We start from the raw sequence: 23,286 nt of genomic DNA, 5'->3' as shown, positions 1-23,286 counted from the left end.
TTATCTATTCTAAAAAAATTATGTTATAATATAGTGACCACCATCTTAAATAAAAAAATAAATAGAGAAAATTGTATAATTTGCTTTTAAGAGTGTAAGAATCTGAATTTTTATGCATCATTCTTGATTAATAATTACCAATCAAGAGTGATAAATAGAAATTTTGACTTATACACTTTTAAGAAATATGTGTCTCTTTTCCCCATAAAAATAAGCCTAATGATTGGGCTACCCGAAGACTAAACATATCTAAATCCGACCCACCCAATTTTCCCTTCCACTTGTCGCTTGTAATATCTCGTCCCTCGTTGGAAGTCTCCATCCAAATAACCATGATCACAAAACGAACCCAGAAAGGAAGATAGATAAGTGGGACCCAGATTAAACGAAATCGTTGCCAACCTCACAATCCCATGCTCTGTACAAAACACCATCCAATCGAAATCAAAACAACAACAGAAGATCAATAACAAGTTGAAAAAGGGAGAAAAAAGAGCTGGAAGGAAACAATTGAAGAACTAAATCAGAGATGGGCTTAACATCACTAATATCACCTTCCCAACACATATATTCAAGTTCTCGCTCAATCTCTCAACTGTCTCCTCTCCAACTATGCTTCTTCGGCTCCAAAGCCTTCCTCTCTTGCCCCACCAGCAGCAGACTTGGCAGCAAGAGGAGGCCGGCGCCCCTCGGCCTCGGCGTCCGATGCATGGCGGTGGCAGCGGAGGCCGAGACCAACAAGAGGAGTGGCTTCCAGATTCAGACGCTGACAGGCTGGCTGCTGAAGCAGGAACAAGCGGGTGTAATTGATGCCGAGCTTACCATTGTGATATCAAGCATTTCCATGGCTTGCAAGCAGATTGCGGCTCTTGTGCAGAGAGCAAGTATCTCCAACTTGACTGGAGTTCAAGGTGCTGTCAATGTCCAAGGAGAAGACCAGAAGAAACTTGATGTTGTCTCTAATGAGGTCTGCTTATATATATGGACTCTTTTATTACACACACACATATACGTATGTATGTATATCAGGAAAAACATTATGCATGCAGCGGAAATTACATTTTTTTTCAACTTTAGAGCTTCAATGCTAATACATTTTAGAACAGTGTTATAGCGCATCAGTGGTGCTGACAACCACCCATTAAAAAAATACGGATCATTTAGAGACTCATAAATTGGACCCGTCTTTTATAATTGATGGTGTCTCTAAGCATTTTTTTACATTTTAAACTCAATTACAAGAGACACGACAATGCTAGGACCCACATACATCGGCAATTTTTTAATATCTAAAAACAGGGAATTTATTTAGGATATATTTCTTTCAAGTGTCATTGCCCTTTTAATGATGGAAAATTAAATGTGAAGGCTAAGGTAAAGAAGGTATAAAACAGAGAGAAATGTGCTACTTGGAAAATTGGGGTTGAGCGGTCAAAAACCAATGAAATATGTCCGAGTATGAGTGTTTAATTTTGTATTTATAGGTGTTCTCCAATTGCCTGAGATCAAGTGGAAGAACAGGGATTATAGCATCTGAGGAGGAGGACGTACCAGTGGCTGTTGAGGAGAGTTACTCAGGCAACTACATAGTTGTGTTTGACCCGCTTGATGGTTCATCCAACATTGACGCTGCAGTTTCAACTGGATCAATCTTTGGAATATACAGCCCTAATGATGAGTGTCTCGCTGACATTGGCGACGATGCAACAGTAAGTCTATTTCTTTTTCTCGTTGTCGTTTTCTTTTTCCCCTTATATATGACGAAAAGGAGCAACTAACGTCAGAATAAACTAAGACATCCCAATTAGATTAGCACCCTTAAATCTTTTCTCCTGCGTCAAGCCCTAACTCAAATTTTTTGTTTCACCTTCTCGCTCTCACGTATCTTTTTCTTGTAACAAGTAGTGAATTTGGCTCAAACCTAAGACCAACGAAGGCGGGGAGAACACAAAATCCACTAGAATCCTTAGTTTTCATTTCATTCATTATGTTTAGCTAAGAAAACTCAAAACATTCAAAAACATTATTTATAGGCTCCGCTCATTTCACCGATTCGAGTTTAGAATTTGAGTTTTGCTACAGTAAAAATTTCTTAAAAACAGTAACATCTAACTTTTTTGTTATAGTTAAAAAACTCTTACATAAAGTCACATCTTAATTCGAATTAAAAACTCAAATCAGCGAACTAAACGGGCCCTAAGTACACGTCACAAATGTTTATAGATTGCATACCAACTTCATGGTTTGAGGAAATTATATCATGTGTTGGGCCTTTAATTCAAAGGATACACATTGTGGTCTTGTCAGCTTGACACAACAGTACAAAGGTGTGTCGTGAACGTGTGCCAGCCGGGAAGCAACCTGCTCGCCGCGGGCTACTGCATGTACTCGAGCTCGGTGATCTTCGTCCTCACAATCGGGAAAGGAGTTTTTGCCTTTGCATTGGACCCGATGTACGGCGAATTCGTCTTGACACAGGAAAACGTCCAGATTCCAAAGGCGGGAAAGATTTACGCATTCAATGAAGGGAACTACCAGCTCTGGGATGACAAGCTGAAGAAGTACATTGATGATCTCAAGGACCCTGGCCCCAGTGGAAAGCCCTACTCGGCCAGATACATAGGAAGTTTGGTTGGGGACTTTCATCGAACACTTTTGTATGGCGGGATTTACGGGTACCCGAGAGACAAAAAGAGCAAGAATGGAAAGCTCAGGCTCTTGTATGAGTGTGCTCCAATGAGCTTTATAGTGGAACAGGCCGGTGGGAAAGGATCAGATGGGTACCAGAGAATACTCGACATTCAACCAGCTGAAGTGAGTAGAAAATACAAGAGACATTTTTATCAGTTTTAGCAGTTTTTGCTTGGTGATTTTGACTAAGAGATTTTGTTTTATTATTATTATTATTATTATTATTTTGACAGATCCATCAGCGAGTTCCGCTTTACATTGGAAGCCAGGAAGAAGTGGAGAAACTGGAGAAGTATTTAGCTTGATTTGAAAGTGATAAGATGCAAAGAGAAAGAATAGTAGTTTTGTTGATATTGTATTGAAATTTTTGCACTGAATTAGAATAAAACAAGTCTACTTCTTACCTGTATCTTATTCTTTTGTTACTATACTAGTTTTATAATTCGTATTAAAAATACCTAAAAATTTTATTGTTTACCGAGAAATGCATTTATACAACTATTTAAGGATTTTTGAATTTATTTTTTAAAAAAATATATATGTAAAGATAAAAATTAATAATAATAAAAAATAAAAAAAAACTTAAGTAAGGATATATTTAGAGAAAAAAACTTAAATTGACAGAAAAATGAGAGATAGTCGGCTGTAGAAAGTGTGAGGAAGAAAAATAAATGAAACTGTAGAAGAAGTAAATTTAGAAAAGTACAATTTATTTTAGGATTAATCTTGTCACACTTTGTCTCCTAATCTTTAAAACTTAAAATCTTTTTTCTTAAACAATGAAATGTTAACAAAAAAAACCTCTTTCCGTTAGGTTTTTAACTAAAATTGATATTTAATTTTTGTAATTAATCCTTTATTTTAAAATGAAAATTGTGGATATGCTATAATCTATCAACATTTAAAAAAGATGTTATTTACTTTATTAGTATGTATTAAAAATAAGCATATGACCCAAATTAAAATAGAAATATCGTGGATGACGTTTTGTTAAGAAAAATAACCTAAATAAATAGATGGAGGAGGAAACCTACACTATAGTATGTACTAATTGAGTCACGTGTGAAGAATAATTTTATGAGTTTAAAATCACGTCAAAACACGTAGTTTTCTTACAAACTAAGTCCATCAATTGGAGTAAAAGGAAAAAAAATATCTGAAAAAAAAATCACATAAAAAAAGAATCAAAGTTATATAAGAGTTTTGACAGACAAAAAACACTTAAGTAATGAGATATTTTAAAAGAATTATGTTAATTAAAAGAAAGTATTTAAAAAATGATATTGTAAAAAAAATAAACTTTGAAAGAATATTAGAGAAAAATAAAAAAAAATAAAAAAGACAATAGGTAAAAGAAAAGAAAAATTTTTAAAAAGGAAAAAAAAATAAAAATAAACTGTATAGGAGGAGCTTTAACTTTTAAGCCAAAAAAAAAAAAAAAAAAAAAAAAAAAAGAAGGGGGGGTTTTTAATTTAAAAAAAAAAAAAAAAAAAAAAAAAAAAAAAAAAAAAGCAACCAGAAACTAAAAGTGAAGAGAATAAAAAAAGTAAAAAATAAAAACAAAACGTGAAAGAATAAATTAGAGGTTGGCACAAAACTAAAGGAGAAGTAAGCTCTTTTCGTTCTTTTATGTATGTTTAGATATATGCAGAGTCGTATAATTTGTTGGATGCTTGGCAAAGTCTGAAGTGGGATACTATAATTAAAGTTTTTATGACGTAAAATACGGATAATAAAAATATACATAACAAAAAAAAATAAAAAACTTTGACATAGAGATTTAAAAAGAGTATATATTAAGTGGTAGAAAACATATCCTAATGGTAATTGCATACCTGATTACACTATAAGATGAGTTTGAATTCCTCACACTTTTTCTTTTTTGAAAACATAAGTATACATTGATAGTAGTTTAAGCCAAAGAGTTACATGTAATCATATAAATACATGAAACATTTTAAATTATAAGATAACGTAATAAAAACAAAGGAGTTGAAACTTGCAGGAAAAATAATACACTTGAAACTCATCTTTTAAACTACCATGGGATGAGCATAAATATGAGATAACAAAATAATAATAAAAAAAGAGTTAAATCTTAAACCTAAACCTAACACTCATTTTGGACTATCATAGAGTTGTAAGTTTGGGCCATACTAAACGGGCCGGAACAAGACCCACTACTGTTACCTCAGGCCCGACCCGGCCCGGTACTAAATTTTTTGAGCATAAGCTCGGGTTGGACCGACCCTCTCTCCTTTAGGGTTGGACTAGGCCGGCCCAAACATCATACTTTTAAAGATTTTTTTAAAAAGTACCTTATGAAATTTCAGGCTGGGCTAAGCCCTTCTTTTTTAGGTCCCGCCAGTCCCAGCCTGAAATTTCTCTTTGAGTTGTCAGGCGGGGCTGAGCGGCTCAAACTTACACCTTTAAATTATCATAAGATAAACAATAGTCATTTATCTACTCTTATATATATATATATATAGGATTTAAGATTTATGATAGGATTAGGATTTAACACGTATGGAAACTAAAAGAAAAAATAATAGTTAAAAGAAGAAAAAAAAGCCCCAAAAAAAAATAAAGGAATTAAAAGAAAAGGAAAGAAAAAAGAAGCAAAAAAATAGGGGAAAAATAGAAAGGGGGACTAATCAAAATGGTGCATAAATGCAGTGTAGCTCTCTTCTTTTATATATTTAGGATTTAAGATTTAGAATTTAAGATTAGAATATGATAGGACTTAGGATTTAAAATTTTAGATAGCATTTAGGATTAGGACAAAATAGAATTAAGGATTAGAATTACAATAAAAGTAAGAAAGGATAACATATGAAATTTTAAATGCTTAAAAAGAAAAGGAAAAAGAAAAAGAAAAAAAATCAAATATTCAAAATGATTCGTTTTGAACGACAATATATGAACAATGGGGCATTGATTGCTCTTTTATATATGTAGGATGTAAGATATGTGTACACAAAAAAGTTTGATATCTTTTTTTTAATGAATAATATATTCTAAAACCTAAAAAGACAATACAAACACCAACTCATACACGTAATTTTTATTATAGGGAACATGACACTAACAGATAATGAGTTTCACCAATCAGTAAACTCGAATGAAGTTCATGGGACTCCATAAACAGATTTTACCAAAAACGATATACTAAAATCTACTACACTCTACGCATATGACTCTTTAATAAATTCTTTACAATTAATTAAAAATTTTGATCAACCAATATTGAGATGCCTATAACACGAAGGCTACACAAAAATAAAAATAAAAATTTAAAAAAAAAAAACATATTTTGCATACGAAAAGACAACTAAATACTAAACAAACAAAACAGTAACCCTAAAAAAAGCAAGGTAAAAACAATCATTTCTACAAACTAAATGTGTGTGTATATACAAATATATATATATATATATAGACACACACACACACAAGTCAGAACATCAAAATCTAAGAAGCACGAGTCCTCTTAACACTAGTTAAGCAAAATGGCAAAAAAAAAAAAGATAAGTTTATTTAAAACAAAAAAAAAACCACTACTTCATTCAAAACCTAATTGAAATTCTAATTCTCGAGTTTCAATTTTGGCCTTCATTGACAAAACTCTACATTTTCATAACTCTACATTTCAATTTAGAGAAACATACCCAAGTGGCGGCGATAAAAGATGACGTATGCACCATAAAACCACTCAATGCTTCTTCGAGACCAAAATCTCTACAGGATAAGTCAAGGCGAAAACTAAAGCGCCTAAAAATGTCTTGTGATCAACAATGACCACCTATTTTACCTTAGATTTAATCCAGCAATCATCATCCTCGACAGATCGTGCAAACACCACCCTAAAATCAGCATCTGATGACAAGCTTATAGAAAAATTTAATATCTAATATAATATTGTTCTAAAAATAAATAAATACACTTTGCCTCTGAAGCTTTGCATCGACTCCATGAACTAAAAAAAAATTATTAATTACGCTTACTTATAAAAAAAGAAAATTATTAATATATTAATCAAGAATTCAAATACTGTTTACCACTCACCAAAAAAAAAAAAAATCTTTATTTCGTCTGTAAAAGTAAAACATAAAACCTCTATCAGAGCTACACCTTGTTTACAACAATTTCTTTGCTCCTTTGTTTTTAGTCGATATAGCATAAACAAACATTAAACCTTCGTTTATGGTCTACTAGTAATATATTAATTATTTAATAAGTAATAATTAATTACTAACTATTAATTCCGTAATATATATATATATATATGTGTGTGCGCATATATAAATACGTATCAATTATTTTTGTAGTTAATACATATGCAAAAACATAATCAAGCAAAATTTCACTTTTTATGCTAAAACAAATCTTTAATAAAAACAAAACAACCGGAATTTAAAAAATGATACGAGTACCATTCTTTAAGAAGTTCTCATTTACATTTTCTTATTCAAAACACAACCATTTTGAAACTCCTAATTAAGCCAAGTTTGGATAGCTTAAGAATCTTTTTTTTTTTTTTTTTTTTTAAGGGGTCGAAATGGGAAATGGTTTAAAGTTTAGGATGTATACTGAATTTAACTTTAAGTCGTGAAAAGCTTTATAAAAATTTTATAAAACTCACACGCACTAATTAGAAAAAAAAAAAGGTGGCAAGCAAATTACAATCACACAACTGTCTGTTACTGGCGTAGATAAGCCGGGAAACACAAAAACAGAAAGTCAGAAGAAGATTTGTGAGAGTGAGAGACGAAAATGGTCCGTACAATTACATCTTCGTCTTCTCATCTCCTCTTCTCCGCCTCTCTTTGTTCCAATTCCCGTCTCTGTCCTCTCCATCTCCGCCGCTACCAACCGCGCACCAGCGCCAGATCCGGCGCCGCGCGACTCCGAGCAGTGAGCTCGGCGGAGACTCAGACGGCGAAGTCCAAAATCAGAGGAAAGGAAAAGGAGAAGGAGCAGTATTTCCAAGTCCAAAACCTAACGACATGGCTGTTGAGGCAAGAGCAAAGCGGACAAATCGACGCGGAGCTCACGATCGTCCTCTCCAGCATCTCCCTGGCCTGCAAGCAGATCGCCTCGCTGCTTCAGAGATCGAGCATTACTAATCTCACCGGCGCTCACGGCACCATTAATGTCCAAGGCGAAGATCAGAAGAAGCTTGACGTTATCTCCAACGAGGTCAGCAAATTTATGTGTAGCGTATCATATACTTAGATGAATATTTATATATATATATATATATTTATGTATGTATGTATGTAGTAAAATTCTTTCATCGCTCTATAAATTTGGTTATTTTGTTTGTTTTTCAAGTGTACTTGAAAAGAAAATATTTAGCTAAATTCTTGTATTAGCTTAATTGATATGCATATGTTCTCTAAAATATGCATATTTCGTCACTAAATCAAATGTTAATTTCAGCTTTCATGACGTACTAACTATAGCATTACAAGAGTAAGTGGTCTTTAGTTGGGATTCCTGAATTATACGTGAATTCGTTTTGATTACGGCTTGTTTGACACCATGACCTACTCGTTTAAGTTATGAGAATTAGTAAACTAACAAAGTGGACATATATGTGAGTCAATCAAACAACAATTTGAGCTCAATTGTGTTAATTCTTGAATTTTTTTAAACAGTTGTTCTGCAGCTGCCTGAGGTCCAGTGGTCGGACAGGGATAATAGCATCGGAGGAGGAAGATATACCTGTTGCAGTGGAAGAGACTTACTCAGGAAACTACATCGTGGTGTTTGATCCAATTGATGGCTCTGCCAACATCGACACCGCCTTAACTACAGGCTCCATCTTTGGCATATATGGCCCAGATAAGCAATGCCTCGTCGACCTTGATGATGACACAATGGTAATATTCCTCTAATTTGAACTTTTTATACATATGCATAGAGAGATCAAAGAAAAAGCAGTCGTTGTAGAACCCAACTTCTGCCATACCCTCATTACTTGTGGTTTTCAATTCAAGCACATTGAAACAGAGGAAACTCTTGCGGTTGAATGTCTCAGAAGAAAGTGTTCAAATTCCATTCAAGGTCAGAAAGTTGCTTTGGTAAATAATTTGGTCCAGCAGCAAACTCAAATAGAATTACATTTCCGCAGTGGGAAGGAGTCATTTTGCCAAATTTTTATACCTTGTCATTACATAGGACCCGCTCTTTTCTCAACTTGAGTTAGAAAACTGAGTTGGAAAGTAAATTTTTTTTTTTTTTTTTTTGTGAGAGAAAATACTGTAACAAAAGGTTTGAGTTGTGAAAAGAACGGAATTATGATGCTTCAATTTTTACCATCTTCTCTAAACTGAAACAACACAGCTAGATCAAGCAGCAGAGAGGTGTGTCGTCAGCGTTTGCCAGCCAGGTAGCAACTTGTTGGCTGCTGGCTATTGCCTGTATTCAAGCGCAATAGTATTCACTCTGTCTATAGGGAAGGGGGTGTTTGCATTCACCTTGGACCCCACTTATGGGGAATTTGTTTTGACACATGAAAACATTCAGATACCCAAAACGGGTAAAATTTATTCATTCAATGAAGGAAATTATGACCTATGGGATGACAAACTGAAGAACTACCTTGACCATCTGAGGCAGCCAGGTGCAGATGGAAAGCCGTATTCTGGCCGTTATATAGGCTGCCTAGTTGGTGAAATCCACAGAACGTTGCTAAGAGGCGGTATCTATGGAAATCCCAACAACAAGAAGAGCAAAAATGGGAATCTAAGGCTATTGTATGAGTGTGCACCAATGAGCTATTTAGTCGAGCAAGCTGGTGGAAAGGCAACAGACGGTCGCCAGGGAATACTTGAGATTACTCCAACAGAGGTAATGGAAAGGGTCTCAATCTTAGATAACGTTTTAACTGCTATTTACTTTGGTAACATTAGGCAACTTGAGAATGTTGGAAATTTGCAACCTAGTCCTAATAGTAGTCGATAATTTTAGAAAAGGATTTAAGGGATCTCTTCATTTTTCTTTGGCAGGTCCACCAGCGCACACCAATTTTTATTGGAAGCCCAGAGGAAGTAGACAAATTACAGAAGTACTTGGCCTAAGAAAAATTTCTAATTCAGTTCTGGTTTTCATGCAACTACGTTTGATCATTTTGCTTCATTTTTTCACTCAAGAATTCTTTCAAGGAATTATGCTTTTGCATTCAATTGTAACATATAAACTCTCATATTCCAAAGCTCAAGAGATACCATGCCCAGTTAAGCAATATAAGCCGTGTAATTGTAGAGAATGGAGTGGCATAAAATACAACATTTACAGCGGTCAGACTGCTTTGGGGCCTCAATCAAATCAAATGATAATAGAGAATAGAGATGAAATGAATCATAAATTATCATTTAATCTTGAAGAATGTGAGTAGAGACATGCTATACCAAAACCAATATAGCTCCTGCCAATTGTTGCTTAGAATAGTTAGCTTATTTACATATTTTCTGTTAAGTACAGGTACCATTGCATCCTAAGAGTTATGTCAAATTCCAGTCAATTTGTTGGAGAACATGTCTGATCCAGAGGACTCCCTCGATTTTTCACTGCACCACCAAAAGCACGCAAACAAACCATTTTAGACCTTCAATTATGATGGAGAAAAGCATAACAAAAGACAAATTGAGTGGGATTATACCAGGGCTTATAATTTTGATGCATCTTGTTACAGATTTGACTGCTGTCAGAGAGTCTGAGCCTGCAACTGTCAAAATTTTAGTCCTCTAACTATTTAATGTAAAATAATAATAATAATAATAATAATAATAATAGAAATGTATAGCTAGAAAGGACCATTCTCACCACCTTGCACACTGGTGTCTTTCTGTGCAAGTACTTCAGTCACAGTTGATGAGAATTCTGACATAAGTTGGTTAGCTCCCATATCACCATCCATTGATTCAGGGGATGAACTATAACATGGCGTACAGAGAAGAATATCAGACAAGAGAATTGAATTGCAAAATACTAATAAAATAATGAGACCATAGGAAAAGGCAGCAACTGAAACAAGACAAGTACCCTGCAGCAGTGTCCTTAGACGCGTCTATGGCTGGATGGCAAGAATATCCCACTTCTTCACATTCAAAATCAAAATCGCGTAACATATCACTGAAAGAGATCGAATCTAAATTGGACAAATCAATGTCAAAAAGGTCTAGTTCCTTCTCAGACTCGGATGTTGAAATCTGATCGGCCATTGGTTGGTCCGAGTTCACATCAGAGCCATCGAAATCTAGCCTTCCTTTTACATGATCCCTCTTAGCCTGCCTCTTCAAGTTTGTCTTGACTGGGGAGGAAGTGGAAACACAGTGGTTCCTTTCCATGGAGTAAGCTATCTGTTTGAATGGGCTCACTGTCACTCTTTTGGATGAAATTACAGTGCATCGCGTTGTGGTGAGCCCTTCAGGAGTATTATCATTACTGTAGTTAGTAGTGGAAAAAAACTCAAGAGGAGATATGGATTTATCACTTTGAGAGGAGTTTGCTCTTGGAGGTGTTGCGGGAACAGAAGTATTTGCTGAAATGGGCATTGAAGGCTGGTTGAACAGACACTTTGCCACGCTGGATCCATTTTGCAAAGACCCACCAACAGAATTGTTGGGTGACGAATCGGATGGAAAGGAGGGCTGGGCACTTTCTTGAATATGAGCTGCATCAAATGATTGTAAATTTAGGGACAAAGATACGAGAAGATAATAAAAGAAACATAAAAAGGAACAGAAACGATATCAGAACTTGCAAGGAATATTTACCTTTGTCCGCAAACGTTCTCGTAGAAGATTTGTTACGAGATCTCTTAGCCACTGGTGGAGCATCTGAAACAACTTTAGAGTCTTTCCTCTTGTTAATTGCGAGTGGATAACTTGTCATTGGCGACGAGAAATTTGTAAGTTGAGTATTGATGTTGGAAGGAGTTGAAACTGAATGAACAATAGGACCTTTGTACGCAGGCAAACCTGATGTATATGGCAAAAAAAAAAAAACGAACATTCAGTAAGGCCATCAATTAAACTGTCATAATTTGTAAATGGAAGGAACACAAATCATGCAAATTTTATGCATTCGCATAATCCAAACTTATTGTTCATGTTGTTGCTTTTGCATGACTGTCAATTAGTTCAGACAAAAGGCATAGATTGTTAACTCGGCCCAAATTAACCGTGCAACTGCATAACAATTAACCAAGAAAAACTGAAATTTCAAACATAGCAGGCTTGCACAAACCCAATGAACTTGTCATTTCTAGCTTTGGAACCAATAATATGACGAACGGAAAATAGGCATTTTGGGTTTGTGGGTAACATTATCAAATGCCCATGTGAACTCCTGGAATTAAGGTGATTGGTAAATACTACACCTGCAGGGGATCCAGTAAACGGCTGCGACTGAGGAAGCGTAACTGCCGGATTCATTGCAACCGTAGGAACGGGAGGTGCAGGGGGGCTTCCGCTGGCATTGTAAGCGTTCATGGCGTTCTGAAAACTCTGCAACAGCGTCTGTACCCGAGATTTTTCCTGCTCCAATCTCATCTTTTCTTGATCCACCATAACTTTTTGTTCTTTCAAACATATATAATCGTTCAAAATCGCCCCTAGACTCAGCAAGCTCTTCGGCGCCTGTCAAAATGATTTTTCTCTTAGTCCCCTTTACTATTTCACTTTAAATCGAATAAGAAAAAATTAAAAATTAAAAAAAAAAAGTGTATAAGAAGATAAATCAAAACTAGTTGGCAAATTTGAGATTCCATATCACAAAGCCCCAATCTTGTAATTAGGTCAACAGATCACATTTTCTCAGTCGCCAAACAAAATAGAAAAATACCAAATCAGGCGCACATGTTGTGGAATTTCACTTACCTCTTGAGAGGAGGATTTGGAGAGGAGAGAAGAAGCTTCGGTTCTGAATAGAGAGCGAGTTTCGGAGAAATTATTGTCGGAGAGATACCGATCGACGAGGAAGGCGACTTGGGTCGGAGTTACATTCCCTTTTCCGAAATTCTCCGCCTTCTTGTTGGCTTTGTTAGATTGCTTCCCCATTGTTCCTTTGTTTTCTTCAGAGACAAAAGAAAAGAAAATAGTTTGTAGAGTGCTTGTTTTCTTCAGAGACAAAACAAAAGAAAATACTTCGTAGAGAGCTGGAGATGATTGGTATTCTCAGAGAGGACTTAGAAATCTGAATCTGAAGAAGAAAATAAGAAAAAAAAAAAAAAAAAAAAAAAAAAAAAAAAAAAAAAAAAAAGAGAGTCAGATCTCAAAGGAAAAGAGGAAAAATGGCGGGGAAGGGCAAGAGGGAAATGCATAAAAGAGAGGGAGGGAACGAGCTGGGAGGGGGAAAAACGCGGGAGGTTTTTGAAAATATTTGGAGGAAAAATCATTTCGTTGTTTACTTGTTTTTAGCTGTTACCCGTTTTGTTTGTGCTTTTAAGTTTTAACCATTTTGGGCTTTATGGGCTCGAGTTTAAAAAGTTGATGAAGTATTTAGGAAAATAAGAATTTTTAAAAAAATTAGAGAAAATTATAAAATTTATTCTTAAGAATGTATGAGTCTGGAATTTTAACTCTCATTCTTAATTAATACCCTTTCATTACTATAGTTATTTGACTAAAACGGTTATTAATTAAGAGAAAGTGATAGAAATACTGACTCATATACTTTTAAGAGGTATTTGTCTCATTTTCTCTTATAAATAATCCACTTTTATACTCCATATTTAGAATTTGTTTTCTATTTAATAATATTATCAATATTTACATTTTATAGTTATTGAGATAATATTACTTCAACTCTTTTGTATAGGTGGTTACAGGTGAACTTGAGATCCAAGGAGTTCTCGGGTTGTTAATAAGTTATTAATTTTATTAAACGAATATATAAATAAAAGGGTTTTTGAATAATTAACTAAACTAAATAAAATAAAATAAAATAAACTTGTAATAAATAAATAAGAAAACAAAATATATAATAAAACAATGGTCAAATGATCAATCTCCACCATTAGAGAATGAAATCATAATGAATATGTAATATTATCACCAATTTCCTATCAAAACTATCAACCGTAAATAGCAATAAGCTATGTTGCTCCAATCTTTTTTTAGTTTGTCGTTAAACAAAACAAGCTCTTCACTTAATCCATTTTTCCCAAACAACCTAGAATAAGCTTTCTAGATTTAATTCAAATGAAGAATTACGATGAGAAAGATAGGTTGATCTAAGCAATAAACACGCACGATGAGAAAGATAAGTTGATCTAAGCAATAAACACACAGGCTCGAAATATTTAGAAGACGTTTGGTAAGAGGATTCATACCATGATTTAAATCATGGTTCGCTACAGTGTTTTTTCTCACAAAAAATATACGTAAATCGAAAATGGTAATCTTATGATTTTAATCCATGAACCAAACATCTCCTTAACATAATTCATGTTCTTTATGCAATTATACGAAAGCTTGACTACAATCAATAATCACAATTGCTACTAATGATTAGGAAATCAAGACAATTACATATTAAGACTCCTAATATAGCAATAGAAAATTCTCAAGTCTCATATGGTTACGTACCTAAATAAAATAAGAAAATAATAATGAAAATATTTATGGAATAACATAGACACAACCCCAACCCCAGATTTTAACCTAGACCACCTCCTAACCCTAACCCTATTTGAGGAAGATAACAATAGTTTGAGCACAATTCCATGAGATTAAGGTCCCGTTCATTTCACCGATTCGAGTTTTCAGTTTTAGGTTTCTACAGTAAAAAGTTCTCAGAAAATGTCACATCTAACTTTTTCTACTACAATGAAAAGCTCTCAAAAAATGTCACATCTCAATTCAAATTGAAAACTTGAATCTGCGAAATGAACGAGACCTAAGAATACCATTTTTGGTATAGGGAACATCAAAGCTCCGGGTTCGAATAAAATGCCGGGAATTTTTTACAAGTCTTATTAGAGTTTGGTGGGCCCGGACCTTGTGTCGCTAGTGAGAGACTTTTTTTCTAATAGGCCATATGCACCCCACGCTTAATTTCACCAACATAGCCCTCATCCTAAAAATCTTGAATTTTGGTTTCGTTCACTTCGCATATTTGAGTTTTCAATTCGAGTTGAGATGTGATATTTTTTTAGAATTTTTTACTATAGCAAAAAAAATTAAATATAATATTTTTTAAAAATTTTTAACTATAAAAACTTATAATTAAAAACTCAAATTAGTAAAATAAACGAAATCCTTTAACCTTAACCACTACCAAGCTCAAGCTCCTCCTAGTAACCATTGTTTTTCTTCCTCAACTTTGTCGACGACTAGGCGAAGAAGATAACTGTGGTATCGAAAAAAAAAAAACAAAAAAACAAAACAAAACAAAAATTTAGTTGGGCCTATCCATGTGATGGTTTGCCGTTAGAGGAAAACCTTTGTGAGGAGATATGTAATCTCTTCCCAACAAGATTATTGACAATGAGGCCGTTCTCCAAGATCTACAGACGATGGAGTTCTTGTCAAAGAGATGCTCAACAACGTAGTTGCGCAGTAGATCCGTCGTCCAGAGCGTGAATGTTTGTGTCAATAGGAATAGTGATTTCAGGGGTCAACGTTGATAAGAAAAGACGACGACTGAAGAAGAGATAAAAAAATGGAGGAAGAAAGAATGAGAAGCCCTAAGTGTTTGTTTAAATATCAAAGGGTAAAAATGTCTATACAACTAATTTGTTTAGGATTATTTTCATAAATATTCTCAAATTTTATATCTTGTTTTAAATGTGTTTGAATTTTTTAAAACAATTCAAAACATCTTCTGATTTATAAAAAATAAATCAAATTATTTTTTTCATGTATAAACCTAACAGATTGTTGATGTAGCATATCATTAAAGATGTAAAAAAGAATTTTAAAACATAATAATTTAGAAACGTAAAAATTCAAACCAGAGGAAAAAAAATTGAAATCTCTCCCTATTGTGCATTTCAACTTCTGAAAATCCAGACCTTCACTCTTCCCCCGTCTAGCCACTTCGGCAACCCACTTGTCGCCGCCCAACGACCCCTGTTGGCCGTCCCCCCACGCTCCCCATTGTTGCCCCTCAACCCGCGTGCCCTTCGCTCGCCCTTTACCCTGCTTGCCTCTTGAGCGGGATCTACCACCATCGGAGGTGCAGATCTCGACGATGTTGGTCAAGATCTGATCGCATCTCTTTTTAATTTGGATTTGATTTCTTGTTTTGGTCTACGCATTTTTTTCTTTTTGATTTGAGTTTTTGGTCTTGGTGTTTTGTTTGTGAGTTTGAATATGAGCTTGAATTTGGGTTTGATCTTGTCTTTTTGAGTTTTAGGGCCTGTTTAGTTTGCCGATTCGAGTTGAGATGTGACTTTATGTAAGAGCTTTTTACTGTAGCAAAAAATTTAGATATGACTGTTTCTGAGAACTTTTTACTGTAGCAAAACTCAAATTCTAAACTCGAATCGGTGAAATGAACGAGACATTGTTTTCAAGAAATTTCAACAGGGTTTGATTTTTTTTTCCTCCTGTACATTTCGATAGGATTTAAAGTGGAGTTTGATCGTGTTTTTTGTTTTTATTTTTTTAATCAATCTGATATATATATTTTTTATATTTTTCTATTTTTTTTGTATGCTTTTAATCACTCTTTAAATTTTATTTGATTTGTGTGGTTTTATATTAAGGTTAATAGGTTTTTTTATGAATAATTAAGGTTTATATTTTAAAACGTTTTTCCTACACTTTTAATGGTTTGCCACATCAAAATTTCGTTAAAATTATATGAAGAATTAGGCAGAGGGAGTAATTTGATTTATTTTCTATGTATATTAAGGAATGTTTTGAATCGTTTTAAAAAATTAAGAGTACTTTAAAACAAAATATATAGTTAGAGATATTTATAAAAATAATATATTTTTAATCGTAATGATAGATTTAATGAGAGTTTTTCATTCCATGGTAAAATTAATCACCTCCCTTTTTTTTATGACACACGCCTAAATAGAGCAATAAATTTGGGCCGCTCGAGTTGGCGACTTGAATAGTAAAATTAGGTTAGGGTTGGTTGGTCTACTCTCTTTTTCAAGCCGCGCTTGAAGAAAGTTGGAACAACCCAACTCCCAAAATATGGTAGTTTAAGATCAGGGCTGGACCAATCTAAAATTTAAAAGACTCAGTTCAAATAGACTCTCGAATCTATATGAAAGTATTTTCATGAAATGATCATTTTTATCCTTCATGTTTTGGATACGTCTTTAAATTCAAGAGAAAATTACATATCTTATCTTTTTAAGTACTTGATTTATTAAAAGTACATATTTTAAAAAAAACTCTACCTCTTAACTAGTTCTAATATAGAAGGCAGAAATATATAGGCTAATGTTAAGGGGTAGAAAAAAAGAGGACTCCATTTTAAGAAGCATTTTTAAAAATTACGTTAATTCAAGTTATCAGTCTGTCCATTTTAAATTATCAAGGAGTTGGGTTTCGAGCCACTCTAAACTGGTAGCCTTAAGCGTATTGTCTAAAAAAGAAAAAATTAGTCAAGTCACTCTTTGAATACATTGTTTTAAGATTTTTAGCCTTTATTATTTATTAATGCACTTTTAATTAATATAGTTTTTTAACTAAAAATTATTAATCAAGAGTAAAGATTGAAAATTATTAATTATTAATTAAGAGTAAAGAGTGAAAATTTAATACTCATTGGGTACGTTTAGAATTCGTTCTAAAATGATTTTATTTTTGTATGAAAATAGAAATGAAAACATTTGCAATCTCAAACAGAAATCATTTTTAAAAATGCGTTTGGCAGTTTTATCAAGAGATTATTTTCAGTATAAAAAAACTCATTAATATCTCTTTCTCTCTCTCTGCTCGAGAGAACAAAAACAAAAAATAAAAAACGACTAAAAGTCATTTTTTAATTTCTCTCTCATTTTACACTAAACTAAAAAATCATTTTTATTTTTATTTTTATCTTTAATTATGTCAAACACCATTTTAGAATCGTTTTTTATTTTTTCATTCTCACAAAACGTAAAACATAAAAATAAGAATAATTTTACACACGATAATTATCTTTAAAAGGTATTTATCTTCTTTTTACCTTAAAAAAAAAAGGGAAAAAAATGCCCGAGCCCATGACAACGGCAATCATCCAAGGGCACGAGCGATGGAGCACAGTAAGAAGGACGACTTATCCAAACATCTAGCTGTATGTAAATTACCCACGTACAAAATAAAATAAAAAAGGCGTCGTCTTGCTCGTTCTCTCGGATCACCAACGACAACAATTAACAAACACAGCACAGAAAAATCCTCTGCAAAAAAAGATGGCACAAGGGCTTCTTCTATGGAGTCCTTGCCATTTCCATTCCCAGTCCCTTCGCTTCCTTCCATTCACATCCCACAGAACTCCCAGAAACACTCCGCCACTCTCACTGTCCATCTCTGCGACTCTTGAATCCGCAAGCGATACCGCCCAAGAGCTCAGCGCCAGAGAGAGAAGACGTCTCAGAAACGAGAGGAGAGAGAGCAAAGCCGGCACCAACTGGAGGGAGAAAGTGGAGGAGAGGCTTCTGAAGAAGCCCAAGAAGAGATACGCCTCTTGGACGGAGGAGCTCAACCTCGATAAACTCGCCAATCTGGGCACACAGTGGTGGGTCGTCCGGGTTTCTCGGGTCAGGCAACAGGAGAGTGCTGAACTCATCGCTCGTTTGCTCGCTAGGAACTTTCCTCTCGTCCCCTTTAAGGTTTTGTCTTCGAATTCCCAATTTCTTTTGCTTTCTGGGTTTGTTATCAAATTCGATTTCTTTTTCATCAATGGCGGATTTGTACTTGCTAATAATAAGCATACGACAATTCGAATTAAACTTTGTTTAAATTGAACTTTTACATGAAATTGAACACCAACGATAACAATTGGAATTCATTGCTTCTTTGCTACTAACCTTCCCCACGTCCCTTTTAAGGTTATTTAATTTTTACTCATATGTTTTACGGGTTGTTCTTTTAAAAAAAAAATTTAAACTCAATTTATAACGTTATTTCTTTTATAAATTTTGAATTTAAACTTAAATTTGGAATTAAATTCAAATTCAAGTTTTTTTTTTAACTCAAATTTATAAACTCAAATTTAAGTTAATTAACAATATATATATTTTTTTTAAAAATATCATAATTTTTTCATTTTAATTCTGATTAAGATGATTTTTTATGCATTTATAATGAAAAAACAAATAAAATTTCACCCATATACCTTATTAAAATTTTTTATCACTATTAAGTTTTTATTAAAATATTATTTAAATATAAATTTAAGTTTTGACCCACCCAAACACAAAGTCAAATAGATTCTCAATTTAAATTATAACTCAAATGTACACATCCATACACAAACTTAAGTTACAACTTCAACTCAAGTTATAACTTAAATTCAACTCAAGATCATCACTCATGTCACCCTAACTTAAAAATGCAAAAGAACAACCCCTTACTTTTCTAGATTCGTTTTCAAATTCAGTTTCATTGTTATGAATCACAGATGGTGTAGAGTGTTGTAAGCTAGTAGACCTATAAAGTTCGTTATTTAAATTTGGGTGATTTTATATGCTTAAAATTCAATGTAATAAAATGGAATTGTGATGACAACTATTGGAACTCTTTCCTTGTTTGCTAGCTAATAACTTCCCTCACCTTCCTTTTAACGCTGCTGAAATTTTGGGTTTGTTCTTGAGATCAGTTTCGTTGTAATCACAAATTATAGAATATACATATACTTCAGATTTGTAAGTAGTCATGATTTAAATCTGGGTGATTTCATAATCTTTAATTCATTGCACTAAGAGAAATAAATTGTGGTGCTAAATTTATTATTAGTATTTTTTTAATTTTGTTTGCATGCCGCAATTAGAATAGTGGGTTTGATAAGGACGGTTTGCATTTCACATGAGAAGTCATCCTGGACTGAACTGGAATCCATTTTGGCTTTCGTTTTGTGAGGCTGAGTGCTGTTCTCTATTATTATTATTTGTTTGTTCAAATGAACCTGTATTAGTATGAGGATTTGGATTGAGAAAGTAGTAAGCCAGTGGGCAATTGTTAGCCTTCATAAACACACGATAAGTTTGCGTGCGATTATAAAAATAAAAATAACACACACAATGTGAAGAGTATGTCACTTCAGCAAATGGCATGTTCTGTGACCTAAATGCTTATAGTCGATGATTCATGAAACCATCCGCAATGAAGTGAAATAAGTTTAAGTAACAGTGCGTTCAGGCTCTTTTTCTAGGACTGGCTATCGAGTACTGAAGAACTTTGGCTCAAATTTACAAGCACAAATTACTTTTTGTTTCTGAAGCGCCTGATGAAGTAACTCTTATATTAGACAGATAGATAAATAGCCTATTGAGGCCAAAGTTATATATTCTGATTGTTGTATGGCATGGTGGGTCATTTTCATTCAAATTTGCAACCTGCTTGTAGATTCTGATACTGATAATTCTAAAAGCCATATACTTTGACTTATTATCTTATTGTTATTTTTCAGGTGTATGTTCCTGCTGTCCAGGTGAAGAGAAGATTGAAAAATGGCTCTATTTCAGTGAAACCAAAGTATCTATTTCCAGGGAGTGTCTTCTTAAATTGTGTAATGAACAAGGAGATCCATGACTTCATAAGAGAGTGCGATGGAGTTGGAGGATTTGTTGGTTCCAAGGTTGGAAATACGTGAGTATTTATTTCTTGTGATTAATCTTCCCTTTTGAATTCATCACGACAGTTAACTATAATGACATTCTGTCATGTTTAATGCCGCCTTATATTTGAAAGAAAGCAAAAGCATCAGTAGTCTGGTATTTTACAAATGTTATGTGTTGCCGAATTCTGAGTTAACTGTGTAATTATAAGAATTAAACTCTGCCCACCCTAGTGGTTTTACTTGAAGACATAAAACATAGTTATTTAAAGCCATGGTATGGAGAAAACCAAGTTAGTTAATCTCAAGAGTTAACCTGATTGATAATGAGGTACTATAACTACTTTCTTTATCAAATTTTGTGACAGCATATGACACAATTTTTAGATTCTCTTTGGCAAGGGATATTATGTAGTTGCTAATGTCGAAGCTATCTTGAAGTGAGTGTACTGTTCGCATACTATAAAAATTTTCTACTTTTTACTATTCTTAAAAGAAAAATATCTTTTGATATGCACAGAAAAAGACAGATCAACAAGCCTAGGCCAGTAGACGAGATTGATATGGAAGCAATTTTCAAACAAGCAAAAGAAGAGCAAAAAAAACATGAAAAAGAGTTTGAGGAAGAGCAAAAACAAGAAGGGACACTCGTCTCTGGAAAGTCCAATGTGGAGGAGGCTCAGTTGGATTCCAATGGTGCTGCAAATTCTAGTATGGATTCGAAACCAAAACGACGATCTATAAAGAATGGCCCCAAGCTTGCTCCAGGTTCTACTGTCCGAGTTGTATCTGGGACTTTTTCAGAATTTGAAGGAAGTCTTAAAAAGGTCAATCGCAAATTAGGAAAGGTTAGTGATGCAGTACTTCAAGTTAAGGGAAGACAGGAAAAGAAAACTGTTTTCCAAGTCTAACATATTAATTTAATGCCAAAGCTGAAATTCAATTACAATAAGATCTACTTATATTGGTAGTCCTATATACTAAAGTAACCCCTTGAGATTTAAAAAATATGGATCAAGTAACAATAATTATACTAAGGAACCTTGGAGTGGGACTCAGAAGGATAGAAAATGAATAAATAGCCCGATACATATTTTGCACCTTTTGAGGTTTATAAGAAACCCCTTCCCACCCATACTCAAAACAAGTACAGAGGCTATCACTACTATACCCATCACTTTGCTATATATATTTTTTTTCAAGTACATATATATCACACACATACTGATGGAGTTTAGATTAGGGATATTCTAATATTTAAATTTGATCTTAGGATCATGTTTATTTATTTTATTATTTTTAAATTTATTTATGTTTATCTACTCTTGTGATTCTTCTTCTCTTCTTGATTCTATTTCTCCCTCATAGTCTGTTCTTCTCTCACTAATTCTCTATCTATTCTCTAATTCTACATGGTCCTACATCACATACCCATGGGGGTGTTGATTGGAATGGTCATTTCTTTGGCTTTGCTCCCACAAACTGGGGTTCAAACAACCTCAGGGGCACCTGCATGACAAAAGTAGTTTTATGCCCCTAAAGATTGTAGGGTTTGGTGGAAGGCTTCATTTTTTAACTCTAGCTCACAAAGTGAGTTCCGGTGATTTTTGGGTATAAAAAAATCAAAAAAATACATATACATATATCACACACATTATTCAACTTCGAAGAGGTCACTCCGAGAATAACATGCCCGCATGCAATTTGCACAATCTAAAAGGCTGTAATGCCTTGACACTAAAAGTTTATATGACCAAAACTCTTTGTGCTTATGTCTTAACTGAGATTAATGTTGAAAATTTGGTGTTGTTTCAGGCAACCGTGGGATTTACAATATTTGGGAAAGAGAGCTTAGTAGATCTAGATCTCAATGAAATTATTGTGGAGACAAAGTGATGTAAATATGTTTCGTTGAAATCATTATTGATTGGTAAGCACCCTTGCTTTCATCTCCTTGCTAGATATTTCTTGCTTCTTTTTACATGGAAATGTGGCGCTTTACAAGTATTAGCATGTTTTCTAATTAAGTAGATCAATACCTCAATATTAGTAAGGGACTAAAAGTATATTCACTAGTTCCTGATGTAGGTTCTCATGTGTATAAGCGGTTGACAATACAAGCACTTGTGGAGCATAAATATAAATCTATCACTAACTTAACTGAATCTTAATGCAAGTTTATAGGAATTGAGGTCTATACAGTCCAGTGGACTTCCAGTCTCTAAAGTCCAAAGACTTGTAAATGTTCTTCATCATATTCTTGGACCTTTTTTTGATAATTAATATTCTTGGACCTTTATGCATGTCAAGTTTCACCCACTTTCTCTTCCATTTGCCGCCGTTTATGCTTCTGCATTATTTGAAACCAAACCAGAATTTTACAGAAGCATAAAAGGCATATGGACGTGAACGTGGATGAAATTTGACTTGCATAAGACTATGAGCGCTACAATGTAATTATCAATCTTGGCGTTCCTCCTTGTAGTTGATTTTAAGCTTTTCGGTCGGTTGATAATCTCACTTTGCTCTTATTGTTTTGGGCTTCACTTGGCTGCCAAAAGCGTAGTAGCTTTGACAGAGAGAAGGCTTATGTTATGGCCACATTTACGTTGTTTTTGGATGCAAAATAAGTACCTGTTTACATGCAGCGGAAATTGGTCTTTTGACTGAACAGGGGTGATCCATCAACATTTTGTTTCCAATTCCATTTAAGGTATTTTAGGATTCTAATGGAATGTTTACTTATTTGTAATTGGAGTGGATATGAATCGGAGTGGACAGGAATCGGAGTCAGAATAAACTATTTACTTAGGTTTTAGGAATCAGAGTCGAAATTAGTCATAATCTCATTTATGCGTT

General features: G+C 33.9%; 4 protein-coding genes across 4 annotated transcripts; 3 read left to right on the top strand and 1 right to left on the bottom strand.

Moving 5' to 3' along the window:
• Positions 1-363: 363 nt before the first annotated feature.
• Positions 364-3,100, top strand: LOC21406394 (fructose-1,6-bisphosphatase, chloroplastic). Its single transcript, XM_010103543.2, has 4 exons — positions 364-967; positions 1,485-1,709; positions 2,308-2,814; positions 2,925-3,100. The coding sequence occupies exons 1-4, from the start codon at positions 530-532 to the stop codon at positions 2,994-2,996; spliced, it is 1,242 nt and encodes a 413-aa protein (XP_010101845.1). The 5' UTR covers positions 364-529; the 3' UTR covers positions 2,997-3,100.
• A 4,270-nt stretch (positions 3,101-7,370) lies between these two features.
• LOC21406393 (fructose-1,6-bisphosphatase, chloroplastic) lies at positions 7,371-9,999 on the top strand. The gene is made up of 4 exons (XM_010103542.2): positions 7,371-7,890; positions 8,352-8,576; positions 9,040-9,546; positions 9,705-9,999. The coding sequence occupies exons 1-4, from the start codon at positions 7,465-7,467 to the stop codon at positions 9,774-9,776; spliced, it is 1,230 nt and encodes a 409-aa protein (XP_010101844.1). The 5' UTR covers positions 7,371-7,464; the 3' UTR covers positions 9,777-9,999.
• A 102-nt stretch (positions 10,000-10,101) lies between these two features.
• LOC21406392 lies at positions 10,102-12,897 on the bottom strand. The gene is made up of 7 exons (XM_010103541.2): positions 12,579-12,897; positions 12,080-12,338; positions 11,475-11,678; positions 10,741-11,371; positions 10,525-10,631; positions 10,358-10,417; positions 10,102-10,265 (listed from the first exon to the last, which is right to left on the bottom strand). Exons 1-7 carry the CDS (start codon positions 12,756-12,758, stop codon positions 10,216-10,218), a joined length of 1,491 nt encoding a protein of 496 aa, XP_010101843.2. The 5' UTR covers positions 12,759-12,897; the 3' UTR covers positions 10,102-10,215.
• A 5,038-nt stretch (positions 12,898-17,935) lies between these two features.
• On the top strand, positions 17,936-22,571 carry LOC21406390 (transcription termination/antitermination protein NusG). Its single transcript, XM_010103539.2, has 4 exons — positions 17,936-18,481; positions 20,281-20,459; positions 20,948-21,275; positions 22,243-22,571. The coding sequence occupies exons 1-4, from the start codon at positions 18,062-18,064 to the stop codon at positions 22,321-22,323; spliced, it is 1,008 nt and encodes a 335-aa protein (XP_010101841.2). The 5' UTR covers positions 17,936-18,061; the 3' UTR covers positions 22,324-22,571.
• Positions 22,572-23,286: the final 715 nt, after the last annotated feature.

Source organism: Morus notabilis, unplaced genomic scaffold (assembly GCF_000414095.1).
Source record: "Morus notabilis unplaced genomic scaffold, ASM41409v2 Scaffold5, whole genome shotgun sequence".
NCBI classification, from domain to species: domain Eukaryota; kingdom Viridiplantae; phylum Streptophyta; class Magnoliopsida; order Rosales; family Moraceae; genus Morus; species Morus notabilis.
The sequence above is the reverse complement of the archived record's forward strand: the minus strand, read 5'-3'. Positions and strand labels throughout refer to the sequence as shown.